Genomic DNA, 13,657 nt, shown 5'->3' on the forward strand with positions numbered 1-13,657 from the left:
CCTCTGGGTCCGACCATGGAGCCAATTTCCCAGCCAGCGGATCATGGTGGACCCAAGGCCACAATTGGCCAGTTTCGCCAAGAGGTGATCATGGGATACCAGATTGAAGGTTTTTTTGAAGTCAGGATATATGACATCAATCTCTTCTCCCTTGTCCAGGTGATAGGTCATGTGGTTGTAGAAGGAAATGAGGTTGGTCAAGCAAGACCTACCCAAAACAAACCTGTGTTGGCTATCCCTTATGATGTTGGTGTTGGCCAGTCCATTAAGGATGGCCTCTTTAATAACTTTTTCTAAGATCTTCCCCCGGATAGAAGTCACTTTCCTCCCTTTCTTGAAGATCGGCACCACATTGGCCTTCTTCCAGTCTTCAGGCACTACACCAGAGCACCAGGAGTTTTCAAAGATCCTTGTCAGGGGCTGGGCTATAACACTCGCCAGCTCCTTGAGTACCCTGGGGTGTGGATTGTCAGGGCTGGCTGACTTGAAGGTATCCAGCTTCTCAAGATGTTCCTTCACGAGGTCAGCATTCATGGAAGGCAGGGGATCTCCCCCACCTGGACCTCCGTGTCCCATGGTAGGCATGGGCATCCCATGGGACTGATGAAAGACCGATGCAAAGTGCCCTGTCCCAGGGAGCAGGGTGATGCCGACTACTTACCCGCAGCCCAGAACAATGCTCCCAGGGAATCTGCGCGACTTGTGAGCCAACTCTACAGGCAGCTGCGGCTGGCTGGTGACGTCAGCACCAGACGCCGCTGGCAAAGATAAAAATGGCGGCAGCTGTGGCAGAAGGGGCAGATGGCCCCGGAGAGGAGCTGCTCCAGGCGCCGTGGGAGAGGCAGGTCCCAGGGAAGCATCTGAGGGGATTGGAGAGCTGGAGCGAGGAGCACCAGGGAGAGAAATACCCCGTCAGTCTCCGATATCGGATGTCAAGGGAGTGAGCGCTGGATATCTGGGAGCAGAGGCAGCCACGAGGACCTCACAAGACCCAGGTCAAAGGTTGGACTGGTGGGGAGTGGAGAACGGCCCACGGGGTAGCAAGAGCTCGGGAGGACCTGGATGAAGGGTTGTGATTGGGGCGGGGTCGCCGTCCAAGTCCCAGAGGCTAAGCAAGAACAGGCTCAGGCTTAGGGGGCTAGGAGGAGTGAATCACACAGGAAGCTGGGAGTAGCACTGTTGTCGGGGCTGAAGGTGATTGTCCCCACATCGGGGAAGTCTGAGGAAGGCACCTGGGATACTAGGCATAGAGAGATCAGAGGACTGGTCCTGGAGGGACCCTTTAAGGGAGCAGGGTTAGCAGCGAGGCTTGCCAGGAGTGGGCACGACCCAACCCCATCAGGTAACAGTACGGGGGCGGGAGAAGCTGGATCTGCTTGGTAGGCCACAAGGCATTGCTAAGACGGCCCGACAGAGGTGGCATGAGGCTGGGGTGCAGGGGTGGTGGAGCCCCATGTACAACTGCCGGGTCGGACCCGGACATTGAAGGACCCGCCAGGCGACCCGCCCATTGCGGAACATCAAGACGTGGCAGGTGAGGGCGGGGTCGTCGATGCAGGAGGGAGAGTTACCTCGACGCTTCTAAGGGCCCAGACGCGGAGTAACACCTGGCTGAACATCAGAGCCATGTCCACGTGGATAGAGAAAGCCCAGCGGGCACATACCCATTTAATAGGTTGGCTTTTTCCTGGGCATCAGTTGTCAGTTGCCCCATCTGGTTCAGCAGGGATCCAATGTTGCCCTTGCTTTTCCTCCGGCTCCCCACATATCTGAAAAAGGACTTTTTATTGTCCTTGATGCATGAAGCTAGTTGGAGTTCAGTTGCAGCTTTGGCTTTCCTGGTTTGCTCCCTGCAGGACCGGACCAGAGCAGAATAATCCTCCTTAGACATGAATCCCATCCTCCATCCTTTGCAGGCTTTTTAGCCTTAGGAGGTCTTCTTGGTCCCTGGAGAGCAAGGGGGGCTGCTGTGCCCTTTTGCTGCCTTTCCTCTGAGATGGAATAGACTTAGCTTGTGCATTGAGGATCGCTCCCTTGAGGAGCAACCACCCTTCCTGAATTCCCCTCTCCCTGGGGTCATGGTCCCTTAGGGCTTGACTGACAAGCCTCCTGAGCTTGTCAAAGTCGGCTTTTCTGAAGTCAAGGACTCCCATGTTACTGACTGACTTGCCAGCTTTACGGTGGATGGTGAAGGTGTTCAGCTCATGGTCGCTGTCACCCAGTAACATATGCCCCATCAGGAAACTTGAGTGAGCATATCAGAGCTAAAAGTCCAGAGTGTTTGCTGAAGAGCTCTTATCTGGGCTATTGTCTGTCTTCCTAGGCAGTTTATATTGAACTAACCCAAGATATGTACATAATCAGGGGTGGATCCAGGATGGGGGTGCACTGGTGCACTTGAAGACCCCAGCAGCAGCAGCACCATGACAGTGCAGGGCTGGGGTTTCCATGGAAACTAGCCCCAGCAACTCTAGCAGGGAGCTGCTCTACAGCCAGGGCTGGGATCTTGTAGCAGTGATAGTGTGGACCAGAGCCAGGGAAGAGCTGCAATCCAGTGCCTGCACATCCCTGAAGCTGATCACAGTTTTGCTTACCCCTGGTATAGACTTAGCTCAAGCTATTCCCAAATTTCTCTCAGACTTGAAGCATACCATGCAATAAAAGTTTGTCTGAATCTATCTCAACCATGCAGTGGGTCCAATAAAAGATAGCATCCACAAAAATCCTTGCCTCTTGCATATTTCCTGGGCCATTGCAGCTACAACATCACTTCAATGCTACCTAGACCATATAATAAATTCACAGATTATTGCAGCAAGCTAATATTTTCATAGATTATTGCAGCAGAAATCTAATATTTCATAGATTTGTCATGAAGGAATAGAGTCTGTTTTTCAGCTCTCTTGCAAATTACAGTGTGTTGTGCTGCCTGTCTGACCTTCTCATGTTGGACAGTATTTGCAGGAAGTTCTTGGCCTTTTGACTAGGTGATTGACTGTGGCTCCTCTATCAGCTGTATTTCATTAAGTTACTGCTAGGATACACATCCATAAAAAGCAGGGGACCTGTCTCTGTTAGGTAGGACTTTGATGTTTCTGAACATGTTTGGTGTACAAATTGAATTGATTGATTGATTGTTTTATTTTACTGAATCTAAAACTATAATTTTTTATCTGAGAAAAGCAATTGCATCTTTCCCTGTTTAGAACATAGATTCTCAGTATCTTCAGATAAAATTACTGGGGAGAAACCTTGAAATGGGTGCAGTGTATGAACTGAAGGTGCGCTCAAAGCCCAATGGAATATTTTTCAATGGCACATGGAGTGACTGGAGCACCTCTGAGTTCTTCACCACAGAGACGAAACTTTCCTTGGAGAAAAGTAAGCAGAGAGTCTCCAGAGTCTTATATTTGTAAAAAGTTTAAAACCTGACTAAGATACTTGATACAAGAGAGGTTGGGGGTCAGGCCGATGCTCATTGCTCCCTCTTTTTCTGTCGAGTGCCAGACACATTACAGCTGAAATCAGCTTATAATTAATCACAAACAAGATTGTGGTTGAAATGTCACCATTTCATTTGTAAGCATGGATTGTTGTGTCACTCCAAAGCCAGGCCAGATTCAGACCGATGTCTTAGAAATCGAAGGCTAAAAACTGAAGTGTGCTCGATAAAATGCAAAAGGCAGAAGGTTCCTATACTTCGCCATAGGGCCTCCAATCCCAAAGGGCTAGTTTGGCCTTGGACATAACTCAGAGCACCTTCCGAGTTACTATAACCTACATGAGCTGGTGAGGCATATTTGAACAGCCCTTAGCCTGAACTAGAAAGCTCTCTTCTTGCTTGGCCATCCAAGGGCTGAAGGTGAGGTCTGGTCACCTCCAGACAGATAGAAAAAAAGAATTTGAGTGGGTGCGTAATCCAAAGCAGGGGACTGTACCATTTGGCAATATTGTCTACTATTTTTAATCATAAATTGGTTCTTTCATGAAAGTATATATTCCAAGAGCTCACAACTATACTGTATACAGAAGGAGTAAACTTACGGTATTTATTCTTTATTTTTTTGCTAGACAGTGACATGATAATGGTTACCCTGTGCACTGTGGGCTTCATCTTTTCAGTCATCGTGATTGTTCTGATCCTAACATTTTGGAAAAACAGGTAATTTTAATGTCTTTTAATCAAAAAGATCCTTAAGACAGTCCCGTTGCAAAGTTCCCCTTCCGCTCTTTCACTAGCCAATAATTCTCTCCCCTCCCCAGCTTCCCTTTCAAAATAAACAAACACATTGCAGAACAAATTGAGGGAGGCGGGAAGAAGGGAGGCAGGCAGGAAGGCAGGCAAGACCATAGACAACACATAGCGGGGGCACAGGAGATCAAGTGTCCGCCTTGAGATTGGCCACTGCCAAAGCTGCCACTGGCTTCTGCAGACGGTTGCCACTAGGGGTGTGTGAAACAGGCCCTATTCAATTCGGATTCAGATTTGACCCGAACTGGGGACGGTGGTTCAATCCATAGATTTGGATCACTGTTCCTGATTCGATTCAGCTGAATCTGAATCTGAAGATTCAATGCTGATTCAGAGAATCAGCAATTTGGCCATAGACATAGCTTTAAAAGTTTTTTCTACATACCTCGAGGTACCAGGCACAGCTTGTAAACACTGCAATGGTGGGGCAAATGGAGCATCCCACAGAAGCGTGGGGGCCCCCCCGCGTGTTTGGCAGTGAACCTGGAAATGGACCAGAAGTACTTCCAGTCCACTCCAGGTCCACTGGGGAGTACACGGGGGGGCCCTCCCCGCACCCCCGGCTCAGCAATCAGCCACGGGGGACCCTGGGTGCCCCCCAGACCCAGGAGGCACGAGTTGCCAAGCCAGGGGGGTGCAGGGGGCTCCCCAGCATACTCTCCAGTGGATCTGGAAGTGGACTGAAGTGCTTCTGGCCCACTTCTGGGTCTGCTGCCAAGCATGCTGGGGAGCCCCCCGTGCTTCTATGGGACACTCCATGTGCCCCAGCACCGCAGCATTCATGAGTCGCTTGGTACCTCAAGGTATGCAGAAAAAACATTTAAAGCTGTGTCTATGTCCAAATCTCTGAATCTTTCCGAATTTCTCCAAATTGATTAAGAGGGTTCTGATTTGATTCAGAAAAATTAAAGGGTCCTCTGATTTGATTCAGATTTGGAGATTCAGCCACAGAATTGGGCTGAACCGCCTCTGAATTGAATCAGGAGCCGAAGCTTCACACAGCCCTAGTCAGCACCCTGCCTTGCCATCAATACAGCCACCGCTGGCTGTGGGCAGTCCCCGCTTGCTGCCATGGTGCCCCTCTAGTAGCTTGTGGGCAAGACCATAAGTAGGGCAAAGGAGATAGTCTAGCTCCATTGTCTCCTCAAGATTAGATTGCAGTCATATTCTCTATGGCTTGGGAACATTCAGAAATTTAAGCCAGTGCAGAATACTGACGCTCACTTAAAAAGAAAAACTGAAAATTGGGGGCATGATCTACTATGGCTTCCAATAAGCTTTTGAGATTAAATGAAAATGTATGTTTTTACCAATAAATATTCTAAATTATTAGGGAGCTGGTTGCCTAAGAGATTGCCTTTTTCCATGGTGTATTGCCACATTGGGCAGAGATGCTCAAATGGGATTTCTCAGGTGGAAGCTGCTGACAGGATATTCTCCACTAAGTGGTCCTTGCTACTGGAAAATCAGATTAGTTAATGATGCTAAAAAATCCATGTACACTTTTAAGGCTACAAAGGTTGTTGTTTGAGGAGTATACACTGATGGGTAGCCCATTGTCTGTACTGATATTTTTAATTTCAAGAATACCTGCTCAGAGCACTGGTTGGGGGTTTATAGACGTTATTAAAAATTTGAATAAATTTTAGAGATAATTGGAACACAGAAGTATGAATGAACAACTTTTGAAATATAATCTTTACTCTGATATTGATTCCTTCTGTGAGCTTGGACAAATCATGGAATTCCACATGTTCAAAAGTTGTCATGCTATTTATGGATACTCAACTTGGGAAACCTAAAATGCAGTTTTCAGCAGTGCTCCATTAAGGCTTAGATTAATTTCCCTTTAATTTCTGAATTTCTTCTTAGATGTATCATGTTGTCCCTGTGATAAATTAGGTACCCAGATTTTGTGGCTATTTTGATGAATTTAGAGCTTAGCACCCCTACCTCAATATCACAATTAGAAAATGAGGGTACTGTGCGCCTAAGTTATTTGTCTTAGTTCAATATTGCAAACCAATGATTTTTTATATACATTGGGCACTAGGGCTGTGTGACGCTTCAGTCCCTGATTCAATTCAGCAGAGATTAGGCCCAATTTTGTGGCCAAATCTCTGAATCTGAATCAAATCAGAGGACCCTTTAATCTCTCTGATTCGAATTGGAACCCTTCAAATCGTTTCCGAGAGATTCAGAAAGATGCAGTGATTCAGACATAGACACAGCTTTAAATGTTTTTTTCTACATATTTCTAGGTACCAGACAGCTTGTGAATGCTGTGATGCTGGGGTGGATGGAGTGTCCAACAGGAGTGCAGGGAGCTCCCCAGCATGCTCAGCAGCAGACCTGGAAGTGGACCAGAAGCACTTCCGGTCCACTCCGGGTCTGCCGGAGAGCATTCAGGAGGGCCCCCCATGCCCCCTTGGCTTGGTGACTGGTGCCTCCTGGGTCTGCAGAGCACCCAGGGTCCCCCCGCAGCCAACTGCCAAGCCAGGAGGGCACACGGGGGCCCCTCCAGCATGCTCCCCAGTGGACCTGGAAGTGGACCGGCAGTACTTCCAGTCCACTTTTCAGTTCACCACCGAGTATGTGGGGGCTCCCCTGCACTCCTGTGGGATGCTCCATCCATCCCACCATCGCAGCATTCACAAGCCACACCTGGTACCTCAAGGTATGTAGAAAAAACATTTAAGGGTGTGTCTATAGCCGAATCTCTGATCAGCATCGAATCTTCAGATTCAGATTTGGGTGAATCAAATCGGGGACAGTGATCCAAATCAACGAATTGAATCACTGTCCCTGATTTGGGCTGAATTTGAATCTAAATCAAATAGGGCCCATTTGGCACACCCCTATTGGGCATGTCTACTCATGGCCATATGGCACCTTTGTCATCGCTGTCGTTTAGTACTTCCTTTTGGAAGTAGTAAAAGACTTCTTGGTAACAGCCTGTACTGCTCCGTTCCAGCCTCACATGGTTATTTTTGGCTTCTACATCTCCATAGCAATGCACTATAATGAGATAACGCATTGCTATAGTGATGTAGCGGTGGCTTTACAGTTTTTGCCAACATATGCTATGGCGCCATAGTGCATCGCTACAGCACTGTTATGTCTTGTGTAGATGCGCCTAGTATGGATGAAGTGGTCTAGCTGTGTAGCAATACAATATTACTATCATTAAGAAGTAGTAAGACATACTCCATACCACTCAATACATTCAAAAGAACAGTGACTGCTATTTTCACTCTACATCTCATCTTTAATCTCCATCCTTGGAGTAAGAGTTCTAGGGAGGCCATCCTTGAACCAGTATTTCATGCTGGGTAGTATGAATGACCCAAGTGCTCTAATGATTGGTATGATGATTCAAAGGATGACTGGTACAGCTCAGCATCTTCCACAATAGTTGTTGTAGCAATCTCTTTTGAATACTATTATTCTTATATCTTATTTCAGAATCAAGCCCCTTGTGTGGCCAAATCTTCCTGACCACAAGAAAACCTTGGAACAGCTGTGCAAAAAGCCAAAAAATGTATGTTCTTCCACTGCTTTTATGGCATGAGTATATGCATAATGAATATGAATAATTCTCATAAAGTATAGTGCACTCTGTAGATAGTGGACCAGATATTCCAAAATAACTTCTAAATTCTCATTCACAGGAACTAGCACTAACAAGGGCAGATGGGAAACTCAGACAACTTAACTACCTAATTGGCAAATTGAGATGTCATATTTGATCTGTAAAAAAAACAAATGATAGGCTGGACTTAGAGCTGGGGTTAAGGGTCTTCAAAATATGTCCCATGATGGGGCCAGTTGTTCTTATGTAGCCAGTAGGACAATTCTCAGTGTATAAAGGTAAGCATGTACATGTTTCTTTGGCAGACAGAGCATTGACTAAGGTACCAGAGTGATTAGCTTATTGGTTTTGAACTATTCTCCAGTCTAGGCTGTTGGTTTTTTAACTGAGGAAGTGGTGTTTTGTAAATGGAATACCTCTCTTCACATGGAGCATTGTTTGAGAATATGCCACTTCTGACGTGTCCACGATACTTAGTCTTTGGTCTCCTGTCTCATTTTTACCCTACCTGATAGCTATGACAAATAGGTGTTGGAGGCATGACCATCTGACTCTTGCTACATCAGAGTTTGCCCTTGTGTAGATCCTGGCTAGTTTTAGTATGGAAAAGCTTTGGAGTCAGTTCTGTAGCTGATTCTCTTATAACTGCTGGTCATGCCATTATTTGCTATACCTGGAGTTGCTTTTGATTTCAGATCTTAAATAGCTTTTAGAATAATCTTTTTCACTATAAAAGTTTTAAAATAAACAAGTATTCTCCTAAAATCTGGTGAGTTATAGGAATACCTTTCCCAAAATGAGTTCCTGCTATTATTCTCCTTGTCATGCAGCAATTTGATACCAGCTTTAACCCGGAAAGTTTTGGATATGTCGATATCCATAAAGTTGACGACATTCAAGCCAAAACAGAAACAGAATGTTTCCTGCAGCCTTCAGTTCCTCCAGATGCAGATGTTTCTGAAAAGGTTAAGAGTGGATCAGAGCTGAAGAGCAGCCCCATTGGAACAGGTACACGTAATCTAAAGCTGCTGTTCACTTACGGAGGAATCTGGCCATCTGATGCTTTGAACAGGTGCTCATGTCCAACTCTGCTTCCCAATGGTGTTGGATTCAGCAATGCCATCACATATCCAGAGGGCAGCAGCTCAGGCAAGCACTGGCATAACGATGATCTCAGGACCCACTCCAGTTCTGCAATGGGTGCCATTGCTCAGCACAGGTCTGGACCCCTAAATATGAGCATAGAGTCCCAGACACAGTCCAATAATGAAATTAGGTCATCAAATAAAGAAGAAGCCTATGTCACAATGTCCAGCTTCTACAAAAATCAGTAAACCGCAAAAAATATAGCAACATAGGATGTGATGTCATACAGCAGACTAAGGAACCTTTTTGTTTGGGTCTCCTACCTGTGGATGATTGTCTCAGTAAACAACAAAACTCAACAATGTACTTATCTTGTGCAATGCCAGACTCATTAGACAGTGGACATCTTTAGGATTCCATGGTTAATTAATGTCTCAGTCATACTATTGATGATCTGTAGCAAATCCATTGTAGCAAAAAAACCCCAAACCAAACAGATTTGTCCCAATCACTGATAGCTTTAATGAAGTTTGATTAAGCCATAATAGCAACTTTGCACTTGTTTAGTGATCTCATCAGAGGATTAGAAGGTAGTTCTCACATGTTAGTAAGCTCTCAGTCTTCAGAGTTATAATTTATGACCAGTTTATTGATGGTCATAAAATCCCTGGCAGAAAAAATGCTACAGAATCTAACTTGGTTAAGTAGAGTCTGATCTCTCTTATGCTGGGGTAACTCAGGAGTAACTCAGGTAAAGTCTGTGAAGTTACACTGCTTTACAACAATTGTAATTGAGACCAGACTCTGGCTGGATTAGTTTGGATTTCAGAATCTGAGGCTGATCATTGCCCACTCAGCAAAATGTGGATGGAGGCAGCTCTGCTCCAGCAGGAAAGGGAGGACATGGAATTACTTTCTAATAACATCTTTGATAACTTCATACGTAATGCTGACATACTGCTAAGATACCTACAACCATCCTCCCATAGCCGTGGGAAGGGCTTTTCAGATGCATAGTGCTTGAGACAAAAAAAATCCTATTTCTTGATGTCCAAAAAAAGCGTAAATATGCCTGGAGCCCATGGGGAAGATGTGGACAGTGGTGAGGAAGGAACAAGTCTAATACATGTAAATTTTCTCATGTTGGTTTTATGTAGAGATGGACATAAAAGAACCCCTTTGGTGGAACCACGCCTCAACTCTGGGATACAAATTTAGGACTATCCTCTTGTTTTAGGTACTCTGGAGCTTTATTATTTATTTACTGAGGGGCAAAAATAATGAGCCGATTCTCAACTGGTTTTGTTAACTTCCAGTGATCTGTGTGAAGGATAGCTGCTTCTTGCTGTATACTTGAGTCCTTTAGTGTCAATTGAAACAGTTACAGAGAAACAACATTACAGATCAACTAACCCATTTTTATTAGTTTAAGCCAGGGGTTCTCAATCCCTGGCCTGCAGGCCAGAGCTGACCCCCAGCACCAAGTTATTTGTCTCCACTCCTCTGCTGCCAAATTTACAGACTTGTGATAAGCCCCATGGGCCATATAGTGTGGCCCCACACACTAGATTGGGCACACAGGGTGGCATGGGGCCTGATACCAGTGTCTGGGGTCAGGTAGGGGCAATGCCGGCTCCCAGCTCCTGATCTCAGCTTGTAGGACCTGATCTTGGCACTGGGGGGGCCAGCCAAGACTGCACAGGACCTGATCCAGGTGTGCAGGCCCAGCAGAGGCAGTGCAGGGCCCAATCCTGGCATGGGGGGCCCAATCCATCCTGCAGACCTGCACCGCAGGACCAAAAGCACCACTGGTCTAAACAGGAAATACACATAAAAACCACATAACACAGGTAAAGATGAATTAATATTAATTATATATTAAAATAATATGGTGAATCCCTGGTGGGTGCAAACTGGCCTAGCTGCAGTGAGATGTGTATATAGGAGATGTGTGACATCTGTTTTCTTTGACCTCTGATGATGTATTAGTGCAGCCTGTGAGCATTTCTCAGGTGGGTGGGACTGAATTATCATGATTCATTCATTATCACCAGGCTCTGTGATTAAGGTCTTGTAGACTGTGTGCCTGGGCTGGTAATTGTTCATGACTGCTTTGCAAAAGTTGGGTTAGTAAATGGAAAATAAATTAATGGATTCTGCTATTGGCTGTAGGGTCTGTTTTTCAAGGGGCATTCTGCACATCTCATAATCTGTCCAGTGCCAATGGCCAAGGAGTACTCAGTATTTACTACTGAAGGGGGAAACCTGCCCCTGCCTACTTGCCCTACTGTAGCCTCCGAACATGGGGTACCTATATGCTACAACACAGACATATCAATTATGCGCACCCACTGGGATCACAGTCAGCCTGGAGAAGGTGCATGGGAGTTGCAGGAGCTGCTATAGCCTCATGGTTGCATGACAGCCAATGAGTAGGGCCTTGGGAGATCCCAGCTGCTTTACTGTGTATCAGTTCTCTTTCCAATATATCAGTTCCCATAGCTGCTTTAAGGTCTTTTTCAGGGATGTCTATCTATGTGCAATACAAAGTAGTTCCTACGGGCAATTTATGTATTATATGCCACAGACAGTACTGAACACAAATCCTTCTTTTATTCATTCTCATATTAAAGAGAGAGAAAGCAGTCATCATGCTATCCCAGTCACACTGGAGTCTAGATGTCTATATGTGTTATATGCCTTTTCCTTTCCAAAGTAAATGAAGAAAAACACCCACTTACATGTATATACGTGTGTTTGGATGAACTCTGCTAAGCACAGAAGCTTAGAACATGGAAAGGTGGCTGTCAGCCTCCGGGCTGCTCAGATGGTCTCTAAACAGCTAGCAAGGACTTGTGAAAAACCACTGCGTTAACAGAGACGGCTACAGTGCATCAGGACCCCAGCTGGCCATACCCTGGCAGACACCTCGTCCTGTGGGGATCCTCCGCCAGGAACAGTGTTGTAGTCTCTGCAGAAGTGCTGGGAATGTGGCTCCAAACATTCATGGTGTTTTTCAGTATTGTTTTTCATTCCTGTTTCTTGCCAAGTGGTAAGACAATATCATCTGATCAAACTGGATGTGAATTGGTTTGCTTGATAATGCTTCTGTTTAATTAAAAAAGCTGCTGCTAATGCTTGGATATAAGCATAGTGCGAACGTAGACATTGTGTCAGGAACATACAGTATCTGGTCCTGGGAACACAACACCAAATACAAAGAGGAAGCAAGAACATGTAAAAACCTAATACTACACAACTCATGTAGCCTGCTATACATATTTTAAATTCACACACATTGTTTTAAGGAGACACAAGCATCTGCACTTTCAAAAAATAAGGCATTTATGAAAGAACAGCCCTACTGTGCATGCCAGACAAAATGTGGTTGCTCTTTTACAAAGGAGGCTTTTTGTAAACATTTATCTAATTATTTTAATACCAACAAACTATCTACGGGTGTGTGTATATACAGACACAGACATTATCTTCATATGCAGTAGGTATATTTTTGCATTGCTGCTATTGTTTAAATACTCATTATACTTTTGTCTTATTTAATTGAATAGCATGTAACCATGCTTTTTATGTTTTTACCATATTAAAGAATGTAACTGCATTTCATATTCACATCTCTTAAACTTATCTTTGTTGTGGTATAACCACCTGTTACTATTAGAAATGAAAGGTCTGATTCTGCTGCCACAGAAGCTACCATTGTAGCTGAATCCAAGGCAAATTCAAATTTAAGATGAACACCTAATAATTAGATTCTACATATGGAAAATGATAAATTTGTTATAATTTTCAATATATAGAATCCAATGGTGGAAGGTTGTCTTAAATTTGTCCCTTCCACTGCTGTGGAATGGAAAGCAGAGGTCGGGGGGGAGAGGAGGTGGGGAGCAGATAGCCAGGCCCCCACACTCTGTCTCTCTGCCTGTCCCCCTACTCCTTGCCCCCCCATGCCTACCCCTGTCCCCTTACTCCCTGCTCCCACGGTTCCCCCTGCTACCTGCTTCCTCACGGCCTCTGGCCTCCCCTCCACTTACCTTTTGTGGGGACTCTAGCTCCAGGGCAGTGAGGGGTGGCAACATCCTTGGCTCAGCCTGGACAGCCAGAAGCAGCAACAGCTGCTCCAGGACCAGCTCTGTGGGAGCTAGAGCTAGGGCCAGAGCCAGGGACAGAGTTGGAGCCAAAGGTAAATAGTAGAAGTGCGGGGTGCAGGTAGCTGGGGTGGGACAGGCTGTGTTGTCTCCCCCACACACTCCCCAAGCTACGCACTCAGGTCTCCCCAACACCCATTCCCCATTGCACAGTCTCCCCTTGTGCCCCCCACCTTCCTGTGTGGTCTTCTTCTGCCATGTGCCCCCCCCCCCGGCCCGCCACACAAGCCACCCCAGCTCAGGGCAGATGGTGGCTCAGCTCTGGCTATGGATTCAGGCTGATAGCCAAGACAGCAGCAGCTGCCTGACCCATGGCAGCCAACATCCAACTATGAAATGTTGCCAATATATTCTCTAGAGATATAGAGGGGTAGAGGGCCATGCAGCCCACTATAAAGGAAGGCAAAAATACACAGAGCCCATTCCAGTCTGACCATGGGGAAACAAAATTTCCTGGCCCCAGATATGGAGATTGATGTGACCTTGAGTAGAGGGGCCAGGCAAGATCTCCTAGTCAGGAACCTCTGGCTTTGATCCCAGCAGGAGGCTTGGCACACCTCA

General features: G+C 45.9%; 1 protein-coding gene across 1 annotated transcript in view; it reads left to right on the forward strand.

Moving 5' to 3' along the window:
- Positions 1-12,539, forward strand: part of IL7R (interleukin 7 receptor) — a 27,452-nt gene extending 14,913 nt beyond the window's left edge. The window contains exons 5-8 of the mRNA XM_019531954.1: positions 3,207-3,381; positions 4,072-4,162; positions 7,718-7,793; positions 8,675-12,539. Coding sequence (XP_019387499.1) covers positions 3,207-3,381; positions 4,072-4,162; positions 7,718-7,793; positions 8,675-9,178 — 846 coding nt within the window. The 3' untranslated portion in view covers positions 9,179-12,539. The remainder of the gene's footprint in view (positions 1-3,206; positions 3,382-4,071; positions 4,163-7,717; positions 7,794-8,674) is intronic.
- Positions 12,540-13,657: the final 1,118 nt, after the last annotated feature.

Source organism: Crocodylus porosus, unplaced genomic scaffold (assembly GCF_001723895.1).
Source record: "Crocodylus porosus isolate Cpor-Errol unplaced genomic scaffold, CroPor_comp1, whole genome shotgun sequence".
Lineage (NCBI taxonomy): Eukaryota > Metazoa > Chordata > Crocodylia > Crocodylidae > Crocodylus > Crocodylus porosus.